Genomic DNA, 23,989 nt, shown 5'->3' with positions numbered 1-23,989 from the left:
GTTTGCAAAGGCCTTCGCGGTGCTCTGTCTCTTGCCGGTGACGCCCTGCCCTGCCATTTCGCACCTCCCTCTCCTTCACACCCCAAATATCTCAGCTTAGGGGGGGCTCTCTCTCTCTCTCTCCCCCCAGAACGCCCTGCCACCCCCTCCCCAAGCCCCTGAGCATGACAATGGGCCCATGTGTTTCCGTGGGGGGTGAGGAATTCAAAGGGGGCGGAGGGGACAATGGGACCCTGTCTGGGCCACTCGCCTCCTCGGCGGGACCAGGGTCGGAGGGCCATGACTCATGCCAGGGGATGAAATGCCAGGGGGCACCGGGGCTTTGCCATGCTGCAGGGGTGTGTGGAAGCCATCCAAGAGAGGTGGGGACTTGGCAGCTCCAGTTCACACACACACATATCCCATCACCATCCAAGCCAGCCCGAGCCGACAACTTCGCTGCAGTCAGCAGCTTCTGCTCTGGAGTCTCCAGGCTGGCTGAAGATACAGAGAGCCACGGAAACAGGTAGCTGGTACCAGAGGGTCCGTGAGTGTGCGTGAGAGCCTGGACAGCCTTTTAGGACACGGATCCTGAACACGCATGTATACCGCACTGTGAAGTGGGCAGAAAAAAATTGTAATATGCAGGAGCTGCTTCTGTTTTAGGGATCTGAGTTGCAAATCTCTGGATCACCAGCAGGGGCAGCAATCTTTGAATGCTCTGCGTGGCTGTGGCACCCTCTAGGGGCCATCCAGAGCCTTGCAGTTCAGCCCTAACTGTTTTTCCTGCCCTCTCCACTCTTCTTCCTTCAATGGGAGCTTGAGAGCTTGAAATTGGGGCTTTTTCTGGGCTGCAGAAGGGAAGACCCTTTACTTTCCCTCCCTTCCTCCCTCCCTCCTTCCCTCTCTCCCTCTCTCTCTCTCCTCCCTCCCTTGCATGTTGTCAGCATTTCGGTCATAAATCAGGGATGTTAAAAAAAAATTGTTTATGTAGTAGCATGGGGAAAATCTCAGCCGGTTGTATCATGTGAATTTTGAGTAAGATCCTACAGAGGAACTTGATGCTTTGTGTTGTCATCAAATTTCCTGGGTGTGTTTTGCAAATTGTGACAGACACGCACACCCCACTGCAGAGCTGTGGTTTCTGGAGAAGCCAATGGATGACTGAGAGGCCCTTCTGAATGCGGGGAGGTGGGGGGTCCAAGGAACCCCTTTCTGCTGGCTAAGCATTAGGAGAGGGCCAAAGAGACAAGATATATAGATTATTATTATTATTATTTTTAATTTGATTTATATGCCACCCTTCTCTGGAGACTCAGGGCGGCTTACAATGCGTTAAGCAATAGCCTTCATTCTTTTGTATATTTATACAAAGTCAGCTTATTGCCCCCACAACTGGGTCCTCAATTTACCTACCTTAGAAAGGATGGAAGGCTGAGTCAACCTTGAGCCTGGTGAGATTCGAACCTGCAGTAATTGCAGGCAGCTGTGTTAATAACAGGGTGCTTTAGACCACTGTACTACCAAGGCTCTATTTTATTTTTCCTCCTCTCCCTCTGTGTTGGCTTTATTTTATTTTATCGGTTGTCTTGCTTAACCTTTCTTCTCCGCTCCCACAGGTCCTGGGCTCCGAAAGCTTTCCTGCGCTCTGGGAAATGGGGAGGCTAGCCACCGTTCCCATTGTCCTGCTTTGTGGGAAATTCCTTGTAATATTCCTTCTAAGGGAAACGCTCGGCCAGAGCAAGCCACGAGAGGGGTAAGGCGATTTAGAAAGAAGGGAACTAAGTGGTGAAGTAATATAGGGCTCATACAGCAGCCAGAAGGTTCAAGCACTAAGCAATTCCTCTTTACTGTTCTTGGGAAGCATCTGAAAAATTTAGTTACGCCTTGAAAACAATCGAGAGACACGTTTGTGTAAAAACACAACCCTGGCGTGAGTTAACCACTCATTTAGCTGTGGTTGTGTTGAACTTGGTGCACTGTGCTAATTCAGTGAAGATGCAAAAACAAACAAAAAAAGGAAGTCCCATGTTTTTGACAGGAACTAGTATCTGTGGAACTCACTGCCACAAGAATATCCTGAGGATATTCTTAAATTTAAAAAAAAAAGATTCATCAAATAGGAGAATGATGGATAATTCTTTGTTGTTCTTTTTTTCTTCTCGTGGCAGAGCTCTTGCTAAATTCTGCAGCTTTTTGAATAGAGGTAGTCCTCCAATAATGACCAGTCGGTTAATGAATATTTGAAGTTCTGACGGACCTATCTAGGGGTGACTTACAACCCAGATTTGAAGTTCTTATAGCCAACTCCCTACGGTCATGTGCCCATACTTTGGGTGCATGGCAACCAGCCTCCATTTATGACTGTTTGCGGTGTCCTGCAGTCACGCAATCACGTTTTATGACAGTTTTGATAAAAACTGACTTTTACTTCTGATTTTGGCAAAACCACGCCCAAGGCAAACCATTAGTTTGCTCAATGACTATGTTGTTTGCTTAATAACTGCGGTGATTCGCTTAGTGACCGCCACAAAAAAGGTCCTAAAATCAAATCAGTTATTTGACAGCTTTACAATTGTCATGAGTTACGACTTTGATGGGTAGACTCCATTATGGTCATAACTCGAGGATTCCCTGTAGTAGTGATAATTATTAATTTGACAATCTTATCAGAAGGTCGAAGCTTATCAGAAGGTCGAAGATGAGTTGCTAGAGGGAGAGAATTCAGAGGAGAGGATGGTGGGTTTGGTGTTTGTTTGTTTGTTTGTTCAAGTCAGGGTTGACTCCTGGAGGTCGTGTGGACCAATCCCTGCAGTTTTCTTGGCCAGGTTTCAGAAGGAGGAGGCCCGTGCCTCCTCCTTCCTAGGACTGACTGGCCCAAGATCACCCAGCTGACATTGGGCCTAAGGCAGGATTAGAACTCACAGCCCCTGGTTTCTAGCCTGAAACCTTCACCACAGGGGTGCTGTTCAGCAGGTTCTGACAGGTTCTGGAGAACCGGTAGTGGAAATTTTGAGTAATTCAGAGAACCGGCAAATACCACCTCTGGCTGGCCCCAGAGTGGGGTGGGAATGGAGATTTTGCAATATCCTTCTCCTGGAGTGGGGAGGGAATGGGGATTTTGCAGTATCCTTCCCCTGCCACGCCACGCCCAAGCCACGCCCACAGAACCACAAAACTCTCCTGCTGCTCTAGGTTTTTTCTGACCAATTCTGTATGGATTAGAAGAGACAAATTTGCTTTTTCAGCGTCGTTCCATTTCTACCCACAGCCGAGTGTGTGCCCGAAATATGCTGAAAATCCCCTTAGCCTACAATGAGACGTACGCCAAGCCCCAACACCAGCCATATTTGACGCTGTGCCCAGGACCTCGTGTGTGCAGTTCTTACAGGTATGATCAAAATTTTGGTCAGACGAGGACTCAAAAGGATCTGTGGATGCTATATTTGTGGCAGAGGAAAGGGAGAACTACAACAGGCTGCTTTGGTGGCTCAAAAGTGAGACACTGGAGAAGCACAGCAGCGCCTGCATTTTCTGCGTCACATGAGAAAAGTACATCTTCCTTCCCCTGTCCTTACCACTTTATACAGAGGGACGATGGAGAGCCTCCTGTCATATGGCATTACTGTCTGATTTAGAAGCATTACTGCTTCAGACAGGAAGGCGGTGCAGAGAGTGGTGAGGATGGCAGGAAATATTATTGATAGTTCACTTCCTTCTATCCAGGACATAGTAAATAAGCGATGCTTGAAAAGGTCCGCAGGATTGTCTGGAACGCTACATGTCCTCTTCACAACCTGTTTTCCTGGTTACCATCTGGGAGGAAGCTTAGTGGTATCCAAAGCAGAACATCCAGATTCAGCCACAGTTTTGTTCCATATAGCATCAAACTTGTGAACTCTCAAGTTTCCTCTTTCCATATTTGAATTTCTATATTCAAAACGGACAGTGATAGATAGATGATAGACAGACAGACAGACAGACAGATATAGATAGATATAAATAGATTAGAGATAGAGATATGCATATATTTGTAGATAGATAGATAGATAGATAGATAGATAGATAGATAGATAGATAGATAGATAGATGTAGATGTAGATGTAGATGTAGATGTAGATGTAGATAGCATGTGTATATGTGTGTTATATATGTGTATGGGCAGTAGTGGGTTTCAACCAGTGTTACCACACGCTTCGCGCACATGCTTTGCGCATAAAATTTCTGCCCAGCTGAGGTACAGCAATCCACTCTACCGCGCCTATCAGCTGGGCTAAAAAACGACAAATAAAGGTAGGTATAACGCAGGGGCAGGCGGGAGGGCCCAGCTCACAGTTATAGAGAACCAGTTCGCTGACGTCACATCATCATCACTACCGGCTTGCCCAAACCGGGCTGAACCGGGAGCAACCCATCACTGTGTATGGGTTGATATATATATATACTTTCTTTTGAGAGCAGGCAGCAGAATTTCATTTTTAATGTGTGTGGGCCAGTGTGTTCACAGTAAAAAAGTGACAATAAAGGTTAGCTTATCTAACATGGCATTCCTATTTCATGGAATTTTTTAGATCAGTTCCCCTAATGCTTGTCAAGTCTAGGTGTGGTGTTCTGCCACTACCACATAATACTTCCAATTATAAAGGGATTTTGGGAATTTAGAGAGGGAGCACTCCAAAGCAGTGCCAAATTGCTTGCCAAGGGCTGTGCAACATTTAGTAGTGCTAAAAGGAAGTTTTGGACTGTGCAGGACCTGTTTCCGATTGTCAGGGAAGGCAATTTTATCAAGTGAGCTCTATTGCTATTGTTCTGCCTCTGCTTCTGTTTTGTCTCTGATGTAATAATTGTAGCCTCTTTTTCAAACATGATTTATTTGGAGGTATATACTATTATTTGGATGTACGGATACTCCTCGGCTTAGACCACAACTGAGCCCAAAATTCCCACTGCTAAGCAAGACAGTTGTTAAGTGAGTTTTGCCCCATTTTACAGCTTGTCTTGGCGCAGTTGTTAAGTGAATCACTGAAGTTGTTAAGTTGGTAACACGGTTGTAAAATGAATCTGGCTAACCCATTGATTTCGCCTGTCAGAAGGTGGCAAAAGGTGATCCCGTGGGATCCTGCCAAGGTCGTAGGTGCGAAAAAAAGGCATAAATCACTTTTTTTCAGTGCTGTTCTAACTTTGAATGATCACTAAATGAAAGGTTGGAAGTCAAGGACTGCCTGTAATACATGCCACTTGTTTAAGACAGCTGTCCCAGGGATGGGTTCTACTTACTTTTACTACTGGTTCGCAACGGGGTCACGCGTGCATGTCTGCTTCGGTCGTGCGCGCACCTTGCTTCTGCACATGAGCAGATCGCTGATGATGACATCAAGGGTGGTGGGCGGGACCTCCCACCAGTTTTACTACCTAGAATTCTAAATTTTTTTACTACTGGTAAATTTACTACTGCTTATTTTGTGGGCATGGCTTGGTGGGGAGTAATGTGACTGAGTGGGCGTGGCCAACTTTTTTTTTTTTTTTAACTTTTAAAGGCATTTTTTTCCCTACCACCTCTTCAGCCGAAAAAATTGCTTTTAGAAGCCTCTGACGATCAGGCAACTCAGCTGGGATCGCCAGAGGCTTTTATAGGCATTTTTTTTCCTACAACCTCTTCGGCCGAAGAGGTTGTAGGAAAAATGCTTTTAAAAGTTAAAAAAAAAAAGCCTCTGATGAGGTGGGCGGGGTAAGCGAGCGGCGACCGGGCTGGGGACCGGTTCAGGGGTGTGGCCAATCAATGCTGGTTGTAAAGCCTTGGTGGCACAGTGGACTAAGTGCTGTTAAAGTAGTACTTAGTTGCCAGCTGCCTGCAATTATTGCAAGTTCAAATCTCACCAGGCTCAAGGTTGACTCAGCCTTCCATCCTTTCGAGGTTGGTAAAATGAGGACCCGGTTTGTGGGGGCAATAAGCTGACTTTGTATAAAAAAGAACACCGCTTGGGGGGGGCCGAAAGCCCTACTAAGCAGAGATATACAAAAGTATGAAGGCTATTGCTTAACACATTGTAAGCCGCCCTGAGTCTCCGGAGAAGGGCAGCATATAAATTGAACTAATAAAATAATAAATAAAAATAAATAAATAAATGTTATTACCGTTTCTCCGAACTACTACAAATTTTTACTACCAGTTCTTGCGAACCGGTGCGAACCGGGAGCAACTCACCACTGAACCCGCCACTGAGCTGTCCCCCAACCTTTGGGGTTTGGTGGCCTGACTGTGGGGGAAGAGGGGGACCGGACTTTGGAGAGCAGCGGGCGGGCATGCTCACGCGCAGCTTGACTCACACAGGTGGTGGGTCAGTGCGCACATGCACGCAACGCAGCTCGACTAGTTGAGCTTCGCAAGGGTGCGCATATGTGCTGGCCCGCCACTCGCACGACTTGAGTTGCATGCACATGCACACCGGCCCGTCACTCGTGTGGACGGTTGTGAATAGGCCCCAGCTTGGTAGTGGACCGTGCCTTGGGGGTTGGGGACCCCTGGTTTAAGATACCAATTAAATATCCCTCTGTTTGCCAATTATAAATGGGAGTCCAGTCTTCAAGGCCGAATGCTTGAGACAGGTAGGCCTCGACTTATGGCCTCATTTGTCTAACAGACTTATGACTGTTAGACTTTACAATGGCACTGAAAAAAGTTACTTCTGACTATTGCAGTGTGCCAGAAAGAACATGACTTCCACCTGAGCCCTTGCCAATCGTCATGCATTTATGATGGTTGCAGTGTCCCGAGGTCACACGATTTTGTGACCTTCCCAGCTGGCATCTAACAAGCAAAGTCATTGGGGAAAGCTGGATTTGGCTAACAATTGTGGCAAAAAAAAAAAAAAAAGATCATAAAATGACCTTAGGAGCCCTGGTGGCTCAGTGGTTAGAGGGCAATATTGCAGATTAACTCTGCCGACTGCCAGCAGTTCGATCCTGAAGGGCTCAAGGTTGACTCAGCCTTCCATCCTACTGAAGTTGGTAAAATGAGGACCCAGATTGTTGGGGGAGCAATAGGCTGACCTTGTAATCCACTTAAAGAGTGCTGTAAAGCACTATGGGGCAGTATATAAATCTAAGTGCTATTGCTATCAAATAAGGCGTGACTTAATGAGTGCATCATTTAACGATGAACATTCCAGTCCAAATGTTGGTCATAAGTTGAGGACTGCCTGTCATTAACAGCTAATAGAATAGAATAGAATTTTTTATTGGCCAAGTGTAATGTCCTTCCTTTGTTGTAAGTGTCCCTGTGCCGGAAAGTAGAATAAATTTACAGAAAATAGATGGTTTTTTGAGGTTCTGTCCACTCCACTCAGGAGAATGAACATGAGTTCTCTTCTACAGGACGACCTACCGGGTAGCCACGCGACAGGTGCGGAAAGAGATCTTACAGGCCCACATCATTTGCTGCCCAGGATGGAAGAAACGTCACCTGGGAGACACTAAGTGCGAGGAAGGTGAGCAATCAAATCCCGTAGAACAATTTCCAATGGACTTTCTATGCGCTAAATACAATACCGTAACAGATGGTTAACACAGGGATTTGAAGATTAGTGGAGTGTTTAGTTCAACCTGTTGACTGTTCTTTCTTCTCTCTCCTCCCTCTGTCATCTATCTGCCATCTGCCTGCCTGCCTGCCTACATCTCTCTCTCTCTCTCTCTCTCATCTATCTATCTATCTATCTATCTATCTATCTATCTATCTATCTATCTATCTATCTATCTATCTACCTATCATTATCTGTCTATCTCCATCTATCCATCTATCATCTCTCTCTCTCTCTATCATCTATCTATCATTATCTATCTCTATCTATCCATCCATCCTCTCTCTCTCTATCTATCTATCCATTTATCATCTCTCTCTCTATCTATCATCTATCTATCTATCTATCTATCTATCTATCTATCTATCTATCTATCTACCTATCATCTATCTTTCATTATCTATCTATCATCTATCTATCTATCTATCTCTATCTATCTATCTATCTATCATCTATGTATCTATGTATCTATGTATCTATCTATCCATCTATCTATCTATCTATCTATCTATCTATCTATCTATCTACCCATCCATCCATCCATCCATCCATCCATCCATCCATCCATCATCTCTCTCTATCTCTCTCTATCTATCTATCATCTGTCTATCTATCTATCTATCTATCTATCTATCTATCTATCTATCTATCCATTTATCATCTCTCTCTCTCTCTTTATCTATCTATCGTAAAAGAGGAGGACAATGTATTGTTTTTTCTTTTTTCAGCATCCAGTTAGGTGGATTCTATATGTTATATGTTAAATTTATTTAGTACTTGGATCACTTTTTTCTCTTTCTTGGTACACCAATTTTGTTGTTATTGTTGTTGTTCGTGTTGGATGTATGGTTTGGTTTTGTCTGCTTTTCCGATTTGTATTTGCCTTTGATGATAAAACAAAATAAATATACTTAAAAACAAAAAAAAAGAACAATTTCCAATGTACCTTTAGGGAGGAAGAAAGAAGCCTCTTCTGTGCTGGCTCTGATAGCGGCTATCCAAGCTTTCAACAATTGACATTGAGAGCTAAATAAAAGAGAATATTTGTACCTCCCGCTTGAAAGGAGGGGTCCTTGCTGCTCTCTGAGCTTGGTTGTTTTTTTGCAGACATTTCATTACCCAAAGTAGGTAGGGGTGGGCTTCAAAAATTTTATCAAGGGGTTCTCAGCCTGATTGCTGGGTGGGCATGGCCATGGTGGGCATGGCCTAGTCGGCTTCCTGCACCATGGCAGGGGGGTGTTTTTGCCCTCCCCGGCCTCTGGAGGCTTTCCTCAAGCCTCTGGGAGGGCAAAAACAGCCACCCCAGGCTCCGGAGGCCCTCCGGAGGCCAGAAACGGGCCTGTTTCTGGCCTTCCCAAACTTCCGGTAGGACCGTTTTCTGCTGTCCCTGAGCCTTCATGCGTGCCCTGCACTTACCTGCATCCAAAACGGGCTGCATGGGGACTCCTGGCTGGGGAGGGGCGGGTGAGGCCAACCAGGAGTGGGATTTGGGGGTTCTCTGAATTGCACAGAATCTTAGCTAGAGGTTCTCCCGAACCCCTGCGAACCCCCAGCAGCCCATCCCTGAAAGTAGGTAGCATCATCCATGCTAGTTGTCTAATTGAAGAAAAGAGTCAAGCTCAGGGAGCACTAAGGACCTCTCATTTCCAAGATCAGCTTGGAATGGAGGTGGAGTAAAAACATCATTTTCTATGGAAAGCAACTGGCTGAGTTTTCACTCCTGAACTTGGTAAGCGAATCCGTAAGGTGCTTGATGGAGGTGGATGTACAGGAAGTCCACGACTTACGACCACCATTGAGGCCAACATTTCTGTTATTAAGCGAAACATTTGCGAAGTGAATCTGCCCCCTTTTGCGACCTTTCTTGTCATAGTTGTTAAGTGAATAACATAGTTGTTAAGTGAACCTGGTTTCCCCATTGCCTGTCGGAAGGTCAAAAAAGGGGATCACGTGACCCGGGGACACGGCAAGAGTCATAAATATGAATCAGTTGCCAAGCGTCCCAATTTTGATCACATGACAGTGGGGATGCTGCAACCATTGTGTGAAAAACAGTCACAAGGCGCTTTTTTCAGTGCCGTCGTAACTTTGAATGGTCACTAAGTAAACTACCGTAAGTCGAGAACCACCAGTAATTGCCATCCCATTCAATAGCTGCCTTAAGCATGACGGGGAGGGTTCAGGAGTTTGAAATCCTACTTGCAATCTCGTGCCAGTTCAGGAATCCCTATTCCCGGTGGCTGCAGAGAAGTTTAGCAGCAGCCTTTGGAGTGGACGGGCCCTTGAAACATCCAGTTGCATTCAGAGCAGCTGATTGAATCAATGAGGCTCCGCAGTCACATTCCCATCCCATCAATAGAAGCTGGCAATGCAGGGCCAGAGGAAATCTTCACCAAGGTCAGTTGTTGCTCTGCAGGTCTGTTTTTATTTTGGGGTAGAGAATCTTGTCCCTACAGAATATTTGTATCTCAGGATTGAACGGTGGGGATCCTTGGTGCTCTCCGAGCTTGCTTGTTTTCTTGCGGACGTTTCATTACCCAACTAGGTAACATCATCAGTGCAAGAGGAGAGCAGGTGAGGGTTTTCTTGCTAGTTCCTTGATTAGGCTTAGCAACAGAAATTTGGGGCTCCATTGTGGTCATAAGTTGTGGGCTATCTGTACTTCAGCCCAGTTCTTTTCTTTTTTTTAAAAAAAAGGCAATTCTCCAGATAGAACTTACAATAACTTTGTTGTCACTTTGAATGTTCCCGAATTGACATACAAAATTACATTGCATACAGCTAGCACTCAAAGGGTCTCTACCTCTAATATAAACATAAACATGACAAGATAAACATACATAAAGGTAAAGGTAAAGGTTCCCCTCGCACATATGTGCTAGTCGTTCCCGACTCTAGGAGGCGGGGCTCATCTCCGTTTCAAAGCCGAAGAGCCAGCGCTGTCCGAAGACGTCTCCGTGGTCATGTGGCCGGCATTACTCAACGCCAAAGGCGCATGGAACCCTGTTACCTTCCCACCAAAGGTGGTGCCTATTTTTCTACTTGCATTTTTTACGTGCTTTCGAACTGCTAGGTCAGCAGAAGCTGGGACAAGTAACGGGAGCTCACCCTGTTACACGGCACTAGGGATTCGAACCGCTGAACCTCCGACCTTTCGATCGACAAGCTCAGCGTCTTAGCCACTGAGCCACCGTGTCCTTTAAATAAATACATACATACATACAAAATTATGCATGTGCCCACATATATGATATGACATGGAGATAGGAACACAAAGCAACCTCTCTTGGGACTAATGAACATGGTTGGTGCGTTAAGTGTGGAGACACGCGGTGAGCCTTCCCCTCTCCTTTCTCCCCCCAGCCATTTGTCACAAGTCATGCCAGAATGGAGGCAGCTGCATCCAACCAAATAAGTGCCAGTGTCCGCCTGGCTGGGGTGGACGGTATTGCCAGATTGGTGAGTGGAAGGCAGGCGTCTTGGGGGATTTGGTTCCTGGTTCTGCGTCTTCTCTCTTTGCTCAGATTTTCTTCCTCTCGTACCAGGCCGATAGGCAGGATTCTTTTTTCATGTGGGCCAACTCTGACAAGCGAGCAGTGGATTTTTTTTAAAAAGGGTGGGGTTCTAGTCCTTATGATTATTGAGGGCCATGTAGAAAATGTATGTGTCTTGCCTTCAGAAGTTGTGGGAGCTTCATCACCAGAAGCTTTCAAGAAGAGACTGGACTGCCATCTGTCAGAAATGTTGTAGGGCCATGATGGCGAACCTACGGTACGTGTGCCAGAGGTGGCATGCAGAGCCCTCTCTGGGCACACACACCGTCGCCAGCTGCTCTTCCGGATTCCATCGTGAGCATGCACACACCGGCCAGCTGCTCTCTTCCGGGTTCTGGCATGTGCATGCACACTGGCCAGCGCTGTCTAGCATGCCGGAACCCGGAAGAGACCAGCTGGCTGGTGTGCATGTGTGCCAGACCAGCTGTCTGGCGTGCATGCATGCGACGGAATCCGGAAGAGCAGCTGGCAACGGCGCGCCTGTGCACCAGCCAGCTGCTCTTTTGGGTTCCGATGCTCCAGCATGCATGCGTGCTCCCGTTTCAGGACTCGGTGCTGAAAAGATTAGCCGTCACTGGTGTAGGTTCTCTGGTGCTTGAGTGGGGGGGTTGCACTAGATGATCTACAAGGTCCCTTCCAACTCTGTTAATCTGTTAAAAAAATACTACCAGTTGCATAGAGGGAATCAAATGGCTCTCACAAGATTATGATCTTTAATGCAGTGCTCCCCCAACCAGGGTAAATTGGGTAAAAGTGGTTTTGGTTTGAGCACTGACTTACAAACCCTTTACCCACCACAATGAGTTTTTCCTGCAGTCAAACAGATATCACTGAGTTTTTTTTCCCAATCAGTTAAACTTTTCCAGCCACTACTTGTATATGTTTCTGGATAACTATGGGTAGTCCTCGACTTACGATCACAATTGAGCCCAAAATTGCTGTCGCTAAGCAAGACTCGTAACGAGTCTGCCCCTTTTTGGTGAGTTTGCCCCTTTTTGACGACGGTTTCCACCGCGGTTGTTAAAAGCGAATCACTGCGGTGGTTAAGTTAGTAACACGGCTGCGAAGTGAACTTGGCTTCCCCATTGACTTTGCTTGTCGGAAGGTTGCAAAATGGGATCACAGGACCCCAGGACACTGCATCGTAAATATGAGTCAGTTGTCCAAATTTTGATCATGGGGGATGCTGCTAACTTTTTTCCTAACTGCGAAATAAAGTTGTAAGTCACTTTTTTTCCAGTGCTGTTGTCACTTCGAACGGTCACTAAACGAATGGTTGTAAGCCGAGGACTACCTGTAACAAGAGTTAAAAACAGTACAGCTGTTAAAACAAGGGCATTCTAGGCATGGGGGTTATCTGGTGAATGCCCTCTGAATGCCCTAGCCCAGGAGTGTCAAACTCGATTTCGTTGAAGGCCGCATCAGGATTGTGTTTGATCTCGGGAGGCTGGGGGGTGGGGGCCGTGGGCAGGATGAACGTGGCCAGTTTGCCATCACTTGTTTCCAGGGTGCCTGTGGCTGCCCGAGAGCTCTGTGAACGAAAACGGGCTCCCGAGCTCCATTTTCGGCTGCGATGGCCTCCTGCAACCCACTGCCAGTGAAAACGGGTGTCCATGGCCCTCCTGAGCTCCGTTTTCACTGGCAGAGGCTCCGCGGGCCGGTCCTTTGTTGTTTCCAGGATGGCCCCACAGGCCAGATCTAAGCACGAATCTTGAGTTTGACACCCCTGACCTAGCCAAATACAATGGTTACCATTCTTGGTCAGGATGATGCATGTATCAGGATGAATATCGTTCCAAGATTTGACCAGATGAGGATATCCAAGTTAAAACTCACCGTTCTGATCACTCTTTAATTTGTGCTTCCGGTTTGTTTAGATGTGGACGAGTGCAACACGCCACTTGCTCGCTGCATGCAAGACTGTCTTAACACCGCTGGCAGCTACAAGTGCCAGTGTCGGGCTGGGTACGCCCTTGAGCCAGATGGCAAGAGCTGTCGCCTGCTTCCCACCGGCCAGGCTGTGCCTCTGCTTGGCACCAAAGGTGGGTGTTACAATGACCGAGAGCTTGTGCAGTGTGAAAAGGCTGGGTGTAAAGAAACTGATCAAGGAGAGAACCAACCTAGAACTAAGGAGAAATTTCCTGACAGTGAGAACAATTAACCAGTGGAACGGCTTGCCTCTCGAAGTTGTAAGTGTTTCCAACATTGGAAGTTTTATTATAGTTATTATAGAATAGAGCTGGAAGGCACCTTCTAGTCCAGCCCTGTTTTATGACTTTTCTTGCCACGTTTGTTAACTGAATCACTGCAGTTGGAAATGTAACCAAGCACCGGGTTCATACTACCACATGTGGTGGATGTGTCCCAAAACTAAAAAATATTGGTTGAAAATACATGTCTGCCTGGAAAAAAATGACAAAGCAGCATATTGAACTGAGACCAGAGACATTTTTGTTGGGCATTCTACCGGAAAAATATGACAAAAAGACTGCATATTTGATTTTACATGTACTGACTGCGGCTAGGATTGTATTTGTGCAACAATGGAAGTATAAAGAGATCCCATCAGATGAGAGGGTGATTCAGAAAATAATGGAATGTGTAGAAATGGACAGATTAACGCTTCTTATTAAGGACAGAGAAGAAACTGAATATTTTCTGACGTGGGATGTATTCTATCAATGGCTAGAGAATAGGAACATGGTTATTAAGTGGATCTGGTTTCCCCATTGACATTGCTTGTCAGAAGGCCGCAAAAGGGGATCGCATCACCCCGGGATGCTGCAACCATCATAAATATGAGTAGGTTGTCAAGCATCTGAATATAAATCATGTGACTATAGGGCAGTGGTGGGTTCCTCCCGGTTCGGCCCGGTTTGGCCGAGCCGGTAGCGGTGACGATATGATGTCATTGAACTGATTCTCTTTGTTCGGGAGCTGCCCCCCCCACCCCTCCGCGTTATTCTTACCTTTTATTTGGCCCCGCCCCCAATCTATTAGCTGCCTCCTGAGTCCTAGCTGATCGGCTAGAAGGAAAAAGCTGTTTAAACTCTTGCCGCGGGGCTTCAAAGGGCCGCCCTACAGCTGTTCAGTGTTAAAAGGCAGTGTGGTTTCGACCAGTGCGCTCGAAAAACAAATGGGTAGACCAGTGCCTCCAAAAACAAATGAGTAGACCGGTATAGCCCTGCAAGCAGTTAAAAGTCTGGTAGACTAATACCTCTGCTAAATCCTAAAGAATTGTCACATGACCATCAAACCACGCCCATAAAATAAGCCACGCCCACAGAACTGGTAGTAAAAAAATTTAGAACCTACCCCTGCTATAGGGGATGCTGCGAAGGTCGTAAGTGTAAAAAATTATCATTTCACTTTTTTCAGTGCCGTTGTAACTTCGAACAGTTGCTAAATGAACGGTTGTAAGTTGAGGACTACCTGTCCTACATAAAACAGACTCATAATTCACGCTCTCAACAGGGAGGAAAGTGTGAAAAACAGTCATAAGTCACTTTTTCCCGTACCGTTGTAACTTCGAACGGTCACTAAACAAGCTGTTGTAAATCAAGGACTATAGTGTCTTCCACCCCACTGAATTTCTCTCTTATTCCCAGTGGTTGAAGTGAAGCTCTTTTTGCCTGTCCAACCAGATGTCTTCTGTCCATCCATTCGGTATATCTTTAGGAAGACCATCTTGAGTAGGCCATCAACAGCCAGCTGTTAACCTTAGGAATGTATTTTGACATCCCTTTTCTGCATGGCTGAAGTGTTAGTGAAACTCCGAAGTGCCTGACAGTCGCCTAGCCGTGTCTGTTTCATATTTCTACCCACTTTCACATCCTCGTCCCACGGCAGGGCTGAGCCTCACCCAACAGCTGGGACTTTCCTTTGGACTCAGCAAGCAGAAGCAGAAGCAGAATAGAGCTGGAAGGGACCTTGGAGGTCTTGTAGTCCCGCCCCCTGCCCAAGCAGGATATCCTATACCAGTGATGGCTAACCTTTTTGCCATCGTGTACCAAAAGCAGGTGGAGCGGGGGGGGGTCAAACACGCATGTGCCCATACCCATAATTCTATGTGCCCCGCCCCACCGTGCATGTGCGCATGACCCCCCCATGCTTCCCCCGCTTTTGGCATGTCATGGCACAGTGGGCCTGGTAGACCCGTTTTTCATTCTTCCCCAGGCTCCAGAGCCTTTCTAGGAGCCTGGGGAGGGCGAAAATGGCCTTCCCCACACCCCCAGAGGCCCTCTGGAGGCTGGAAATGGCCCGTTTGCCAACTAGTGGGCCCCGAAGGCCCGAAAATCAGCGCGCTGGAGCTGAGCTCACATTCCCACCGATATGGCTCCGCGTGCCACCTGTGGCACGCATGCCATAGGTTCGCCATCATGGCCCTATACCATTTCAGACAAGTCCAGTCTCTTTTTAAAAACCTCCAGTGATGAAGCACCCACAACTTCTGGAGGTCGTAGTGAACAACAACTCTTTAATGTATAGTGAGATACCAGCAGCTTTGCAGTCTAACAGCTCTCCTTTTATAGCTATTTGCCAAGTGTATTAACCAATGATCATTGAGCTTTTTCCCGCTCTAATTTCCCTCCAAAATTAGATACATAACACACTGGTTAATTGTCCTCACTGTTAGGAAGTTTCTCCTTCATTCCAGGTTGCTTCCCTCTTTGATTTGTTTCCCAGCCATTGCTTCTTGTCTCGCCTTCTGGTGCTTTGGAAAATAATCTGACCCCCTCCTCTTTGTGGCAGCCTCTCAAATACTGGAATAGTGCTATCATGTCCCCCACCCCACCTCGAGTCCTTTTTTTAAGTCAAACCCAAATCCGGCAACCGTTCTTCATATGTTTTAGTCTCCAGGCCTTTAATCCTCTTAATTGCTGTTCTTTGCACTTTCCCCAAAGTCTCAACATCTTATTTTTTGTAATGTGGTGACCAAAACTGAATGCAATATTCCAGGTGTGGCTTTATAAAACGGTACTAATACTTCACATGATTTTGATTCTATGCCTGTTTATACAACCAAGGATGGAATTAGCCTTTTGGGCTGCCACCGCACACTGCTGGCTCACGTTTAAGTGATTGTCCACTAGGAGTCCAAGATCCCTTTCACAGTTACTGTCTTTGAGCCTCCTTCTCTCATGGCTGAGCAGAACCTCACCCAACAGTTGGGACTTTCCTTTGGACTCAACAAGCAGCTCCTGGTTGATACAGGAGGAAGTAGCAGAAGCACCCAGAGCTGTTAAGCAGCTGCACAAGAGAGAGTCTCAAAGGACACTGAACGCATCACCTTGTTCTTATTTTAAACACCGGGGTCTGTGGTCATTTAGCTGCACAACAAGAGTTATGACAGCCCAGTCTGCATCTGGTGCTTCTGCTTTGGTGCTGAGGTGCAGATCATGAGGGCCGAAGCGCGGTGAGAAGGTGATGCATTCAGTTTCACAACTTCTCTCCGTGCCAGAGGAAATACTCTTCGCCAGCGACAATGTTGTGGGTTTCTCATTACAGCTGGATATTGTTCAGCTTGTGTAATTTGCAACTCCTCCATAAATAAGGTTGACTGGGTGTTGAGCGTTGCACTTGATGAACCTCTTTTTTTTTTTTGCGAAAACAAGTTTCTAGCCCCTAAGGCTACACTAGGTTTTTGAAAATGTATATACACGTCATTGTTTGTTAAGTTTCTAGTCTGCTTCTCTTCCAGGGGCTTTTGATTCTCAGAAGGAAGTGAAGGTGCTGTCTGGGCATAAAAAAATGAGATAGGAATCAAACTGCTTGGCAAAAAAATCGAAGCAATTCTAAATATATTTGCATATATATTTCCTAGATCAGCGAATCTGAGGTTTGATAAAACATGCATGGTATTACACTACAGGGTTCTGCAGGTCAACCATCCACAGATAAAAAGGTCCATGTACAGGTCCACTACAGTTTGTTTAGTGACTGTTCAAAGTTATAACGGCACTGAATAAGTGACTTATGGCCATTTTTCATAGTTACGACCTTCGCAGCATCCCCATGATCACGTGATCCAAATTCAGATGCTGGGTAACTGCTTCATACTTATGACCATTGCTGTGTCCCGGGATCACGCAATCCCCTTTTGCAAATTTCTGACCAAGCAAAGTCCATGGGGAAGCCTGATTCACTTAACAACCAGATTACAAACTTTTATCAACTGCCATGATTCGCTTAACAAAAAAGGTGGCCAAAAAAGGTCATAAAATAGGGCCAAATGCACTTAAGCAAACGTCTTGCTTAACAACAGAAATTTGGGGGTCAGTTGTAATCGTAACTCAAGGTCTACCAGTAACCGTTTTGGCACAGCTCCACTCAGATTTTCTTCCTTTTTCTCTTGCAGTGCAAACTTTAGGGATTCAGGAAACAATTCCCAATGAGATCCAGGAGCTTCAAGCAAAAGTGGAACAGCTGGAAGAGGTGAGGCTCTGCTCTCTTGAAAGATACCACTCTAGAAGCAAGGTTCCAGTCTCTTGTTATTTATTATTTTATTTGTTACATTTATATGCCATCCATCTCCCTATCCAAAATGACTCTGAGGGACTTTGCAGCAGTCCCCCCATTTCTCTTTCACTATGGTGAAGTAGAATAGAATAGAATAGAATAGAATAGAATAGAATAGAATAGAATAGAATAGAATAACAGAGTTGGAAGGGACCTTGGAGGTCTTCTAGTCCAACCCCCTGCTTAGGCAGGAAACCCTACACCATTTCAGACAAATGGCTATCCAACATCTTAAAAACGTCCAGTGTTGGAGCATTCGCATCTTTTGGAGGCAAGTTGTTCCACTGATTAATTGTTCTAACTCTCAAGAAATTTCTCCTTAGTTCTAAGTTGCTGTAGTGATGTAGTAGTGAAGGGGTTGGAGCTAGAAGTAGGAAGATGCAGGTTCTAGACCTGGGGCACTGCTCTCTTTTGGGTCCCAGCACTCCAGCATGTGCACACGCACTCCATTTTTGGCATTCAGTGCCAAAAAGGTTAGCCATCACTGTCCTAGGAGTTTGTCTGAGCTAAGTTTGATTGAAGTTTGGTCTTCTGATGCAATGAAGGGGCTTGTTGGGCAATTCCTATTATGGCTGAGGGCTAATCCTACCTTTGTTCAAATCTTGCTGCAGGGAATAGAGCTAGCTATCTCTTTATCTCAGGAATTATGGGAGTTGCAGTCCCTAGGTCATGCGCGTGCACATGCTGGAGTGTCGGGACCCAAAAGAGAGCAGCTGGCCAGTACGCATGTGCGCATGGCGGCCAGCTGCTCTACCGGTTCTGGTGATCACATGCACGCCAGACAGCTGGTCTTTGCGTGGTGGAACCCCGAAGAGCAGCTGGCAATGGCATGCGTGCCCCAGAGAGAGAGCTCTGCGTGCCACCTCTGGCACATGTTCCTTAGGTTCGCCATCACGGTCCTAGGATTTGTACATGGCCTCATGGGAGTCTGACAACAGCCAATAGAATACTTGTTCTTACACAGGAACAGGAAGTTCAAGTGCAAGGCCCAAGAGAAGGTATAAATACCCCCCACTATCAATTCCATGTGGTCAGCTACCCAGAACCATCTGCTTGGTGGTTCTGCTTCACCATTAAACCCCCTTTCTAATCAGCCTCCATTTTGTCTCCAGTGCTTTTCTCCCGGCTTGGAACTGAATAAGATGGATATTTCTTCCAACGATAGATAAATATGTGCAAACACTCAAAAGGGTTCTCAATTAAATGACAGGAATCCAGTCTCCCCAGGCAAACAGGGATCTAGCTTGATTTATTTTATTTTGGGGAGGGAGGGTTAAAATGGGTTTTAAAATGGGAGGGATTCAGGCAGCAGTGAAATCCAATTTTTTTTTACAACCGGTTCTGTGGGCGTGGCATTTTTTTTTATTTTTTTATTTTTTTAATTTGATTTATATGCCGCCCTTCTCCGAAGACTCAGGGTGGCTTACAATGTGCTCAGCAATAGCCTTCATCCTTTTGTATATTTATACAAAGTCAGCTTATTGCCCCCACAACTGGGTCCTCAATTTACCTACCTTAGAAAGGATGGAAGGCTGAGTCAACCTTGAGCCTTGGCGAGATTCGAACCCTGTAGTAATTGCAGGCAGCTGGTCTTAATAACCAGCTTAATAACAGGGTGCCTTAAACCCCTGTACTACCAAGGCATTGGCTTGGTGGGATATTGCAAAATCCCCATTCCCTCCCCACTCTTGGGGGAAGGATATTGCAAAATCTCCATTCCCACCCCACTCTGGGGCCAGCCAGAGGTGGTATTTGCCAGTTCTCCGAACTGCTCAAAATTTCCACTACCGGTTCTCCAGAACCTGTCAGAACCTGCTGGATTTCACCCCTGGATTCAGGGTTTCTCCACGGGGAAAGGAGACAAAGTGGGAAGCGCCTTGTTCAGAACGCAAAGAAGATTCTTAAATAAACAATTTGGGTCCTTCCCTTTTCCTCAGCGCTTGGAGCAAGCCATCTCTATCTTGCCAACCTCCGTGGAGCCCACCCAGATCAAGGAGATGTGGAATCGCCTTCGTTACTTGGACCACGTGGAATCGCTCAGCGAGCAGCTCCTTTTTCTTGAAGAGAAACTGGGAGATTGTGAGTATCGGAAAGTCCTACCCGCAAATAATCAGACAGTCCTTGACTTGACAAACGGTTCTTTCAGTGACCGTTCAAAGTTACGACGGCACTGAAAAAAGTGACCACCAGGGTTTGGATTTTAGGACTATTGCAGTGACCCCCTGGCTACCTGACTACAGTAAAATTAGGGACGCTTGGCAACCAGAATGTATTAATGATGGTTGCAGCACATTGGGGTCATGCGATTGTCATTTGTGATGTCTCTGGGTGGTTTCTGACAAGCAAAGTAAAGGGGAAAAAACAGATTAACCTAATGATCGCAGTGACTTGCTTAACGAGCGTAGCACAATAGGTCATAAAATTATAAATTGACACTTAATGACTACCTCGCTTAGCGATGGCAGTACAGGTAGACCTCGACTTACAAAAGTTCGTTTAGTGACCGTTCGAAGTTACAACAGCACTGAAAAAAGTGACTTAGGACCGTTTTTCACACTTATGACCGTTGCAGCATCCCCATGGTCATGTGAATAAAATTCAGACCCTTGGCAATTGACTCACATTTATGACGGTTGTGCTGTCCCAGGGTCATGTGATCCCCTTTTGCGACCTTCTGACAAGCAAATTCAATGGGGGAGAGGACTCTATTCACTTAACGGCCTTGTTAACTAATTTAACAACTGCAGTGATTCACAACAAGTGTGTTAGTCATAAGATGGAGCAAAACTCGCTTAACAAATTTTTCACCCAACGACATAAATTTTGGGCTCAATTGCTGTCGTGAGCTGAGGACTACCTGTAACCAGTCCCAATTGCGGTCATAAGTTGAGGACAACCTGAATTAGTTGTCTTGTAGCTTGGCAATTTTGTGAGAGAATCCAAGCCTTAAAAACGCACAGTCACAGGTTCAGGCCTTCCTACTTCCTGGTTTGGCTTTGTAGGGAAACAATAATTCAGCTGATGTTAGACTACGACTCTCATCGTATTGACCATTGGTCACAGGCTAGCAATCCTAAGAGAGGTAGACTGTTGTAAGTCAAGGACTATCTGTACTGCTATTACCAGCAGAAGACTAAAAGTAAAGTCTTACTCTTAGGCAAGAAAAACCAAAAGTACACATATAGACTGGGTGAAACCAGGCTTAATAGCACAAATTGTGAAAGGGATCTTGGAGTCTTAGTGGACAACCAATTAAATATGAGCCAGTAGTGTGTGGCGGCAGCCAAAATAGCCAATGCAACCCTAAGTTGCATTAACAGAGGGATTCAATCAAGATCACGTGAGGTACTAAGACCACATTATAAAGCCTTTGTTAGTAAGACCACACCTAGAATGCTGCATCCAGTTTTGGTCATCACATTATAAAAAAGATGTTGAGACACTAGAAAAAGTGCAAAGAAGAGTAACAAAGATGATTAGAGGCCTGGAGGCTAAAACATATGAAGAATGGTTGCAGGAACTGGGCACGGCTAGTCTAGTGAAGAGGACCAGGGAAGACATGATAGCAGTCTTCCAATATTTGAGGGGTTGCTACAGAGAGGAGGGGGTCAACCTATTTTCAAAACTACCCAAAGGCCAGACAAGGAATAATAGATGGAAACTGATCAAGGAGAGATTCAACCAAGAAACAAGGATAAAGTTTCTGACAGTGAGAATCACCAACCAACCAATGGAACAGCTTTCCTTCAGAAGCTGTGGGAGCTTCATCACTGGAAGCTTTCAAAAAGAGACTGGACTGCCATCTGTTAAAAATGGGTTGCTTGGGTTGGGGGTTAGACTAGATGACCTACAAAGTCCCTTCCAACTCCAAACATTTCACCTGCCTGGTGAAATTCATTCTGGTTCATCAAAAGATTACTTGCCTTTCAGAAGCCATAGCTTTGAGTGTCTTTATTAAACATTTGGAATAATTTCACTACAGTACTGTGTTGATATTAGTTCTGGTGCAGGCGCAGCCTGGGCGTAGATCAAATCCCTCTCCAAAATAAAACTTGGGTTGATTTCATTTCTAGGCTAGTATTTTCAATTCCCAGGCCTCATTCTTTCCTTTGGTGTCCTTACTCGCAGGTGCCTGTCAAAACGATAAAAATGGCTTTGGCTACGACCTCACCCGGTGATGCCCGAATTTTGGGACGCAAACTGGATCAGCCTATCTTTTTCCTCCCTAATTCTGTGCTGGTGGGTCTTGTCGTTAGAAGCTCAAATTAATTCCCTTTATTTATGCTAGCGGGCATGGCTTATTAATTGAAAACAAAACACAGCAGGTTGCAATTCTGCTGGATTAATTAAGAACAAAGGCTGCCTTCAAATCTCACCGAAATTTCCAGATGTTCACTCCCGACAGCCCATGGCATCCATCCAGAGTTAAGCCTTTTTATAGCTGCTTTAGTGGTATGAGAGAAACATTGTTTTAGAGACTTTTGGTGAGTTTAATCTTGGGATGGGATGGGGAATTGGCGATTTGGTATATTCTGCACGTTTGACCCCTTTGGTTCTGATGGAGCTCCAAAATTGATTCAAGGATCCAGGTTAAGCCAACAGAGTTTTGATACCTCTTTTAATTTTCTCCCAATTGCATTTCCTTGCTGAAATTTACATGCTATTCACGTGAGGGATCCATGCCTCTTTCCCATCATTTTCAAGTACTTTTTTGGTGAGTTGTATAAATTAGCTATGTTGTGCTAAGAGGCAATCCGGATCTCTGGCCTCCTCAGTACCTTCCACAAGGATGGGTGGGATTACAGTTCACAAAAATCCCAGCCAGCCTGCAGATTATGCTAAAGGAATTGCTTGTGTGGCTAAATAATTCCTTCTTTGGGTTTGAAAGGACTCAATTCTTACGAAGATCTATCTTTTATGCATATTTTTATTTGGTTATTGAACACTGAATTTTAATCAGGAAGTTTCCCCGTTCCTCTTTTTTCCCCAGTCACACTAGAATTCATTGTTACTAGTTTTTTAGACTTACTAAATCATTTAAAAAAGAGAGAGAGAAACCAAGAAGTCAATTTATGCCTATGAATTATGAAGGCAAGCATCCTTTGTGATGGGCTTGTTACCTTGGTGGGCTGTTTTTGTTCTATTTTAATGTTGTTTTTAACTCTTTTAAACTGCCTAAAGCCAAGTGTGAGCGAATGGCCATAAAAATGGAAATTAGAATTACAAGTAAATAAATAAATTTGCTGGATTTAACAACATAAGATTGCATAATTCATGTTATTATTAACCACAGAACTGTTATTGCTGGGTTTGTTAAGAATTCTTGAAGTTGTAGTCCTAATATTTAAATCACCAGATTAAAGCCCATTTTAGATAGTAACTTGTAAGCAATTTTCTTCTACATTGTTATTCTCAAAATACCTTTTTGGTGTGTAAGACTTCAACTCCCATAATCCAACAGGATGTCTTGGCTAATGCTGCATCCAGCACAACCATTAGTCACATATAGCACATAAACAGCCTAATAGAGGTTGTATTCACACAATACATTAAGCCACAAACCAGCTAACAAACCACAATAACTGCATTTATGTTACGGTATGTGTTAAGTCAAATCAAGTGTATAATGTGCTGGTTATGTTAAAATCTAATGAAATTTACTTGATTTGGGCCTTTTCACTGTACTTTGTAAACTATATGAGTTATGATGTACTTAAGCAGTTTCCAAATTTTCTATATTTACATTAGCAAGGTAGTACAGTTGTTAAGAGTGCAGTATGGCAGGCTAACTCTGCCCACTGCCAGGAGTTCGATTCTAACCTGCTCAAAATTGACTCAGCCTTCCATCCTTTGGAGGTTCATAAAATGAGGACCCAGATTGTTGGAAGCAATATGCTGACTCTGTAAACTGCTTAATGAGGGCTGTAAAGCACTATGAATTGGTATATACGTTTCCCAGATAATAAGACATCCCCTGATAATAATCGGGCTTTTGAGCACATGTGCTAAAATAAGCCTCCCCCTGAAAATAAGCCCTCCCCAAAAATATTTAAATGCAGAACTGGAAATCACGTAAGACTGCATCTTGTTCCACGCACCCCAAAATAATAAGACCTCCCCAAAAGGCCAAGCACATATTTTGGGGTTCAAAAAAATATAAGACAGGGTCTTATTTATGGGGAAACATGGTAAGCCTATGTGCTATTGCTAGCTTCTGAGGAACACCAACAAAACAGGACTCTAAAATTACTTTTTTTTTTCTTCTAAAGGTTGTGACTGATTCTTATAGGATCATCAAATCTCAACAGGTTTTAGTGTTCCAACCAAAATTTCTCGCATTTTTGGATAAGAAGACAGACT

The 23,989-nt window shown here is 45.0% G+C and overlaps 1 protein-coding gene across 2 annotated transcripts; it reads left to right on the top strand.

Annotated features, from left to right (window-relative positions):
- Nucleotides 1–202: 202 nt before the first annotated feature.
- EGFL8 (EGF like domain multiple 8) lies at nucleotides 203–22,887 on the top strand. 2 transcript variants are annotated; one of them, XM_034421417.3, is made up of 9 exons: nucleotides 203–505; nucleotides 1,599–1,735; nucleotides 3,251–3,370; nucleotides 7,354–7,466; nucleotides 10,920–11,015; nucleotides 12,988–13,152; nucleotides 17,469–17,545; nucleotides 19,567–19,708; nucleotides 21,758–22,887. In XM_034421417.3, the coding sequence occupies exons 2-9, from the start codon at nucleotides 1,635–1,637 to the stop codon at nucleotides 21,805–21,807; spliced, it is 864 nt and encodes a 287-aa protein (XP_034277308.2). In that variant the 5' UTR covers nucleotides 203–505; nucleotides 1,599–1,634; the 3' UTR covers nucleotides 21,808–22,887. The 2 variants fall into 2 exon arrangements, with proteins under 2 accessions (XP_034277308.2, XP_034277310.2); XM_034421419.3 differs by lacking the exon at nucleotides 10,920–11,015 and having other exon boundaries at nucleotides 212–505.
- Nucleotides 22,888–23,989: the final 1,102 nt, after the last annotated feature.

The sequence above is a fragment of the Pantherophis guttatus genome, chromosome 2 (genome assembly GCF_059756535.1).
Source record: "Pantherophis guttatus breed Tessera chromosome 2, ASM5975653v1, whole genome shotgun sequence".
Lineage (NCBI taxonomy): Eukaryota > Metazoa > Chordata > Lepidosauria > Squamata > Colubridae > Pantherophis > Pantherophis guttatus.
The sequence above is the reverse complement of the archived record's forward strand: the minus strand, read 5'-3'. Positions and strand labels throughout refer to the sequence as shown.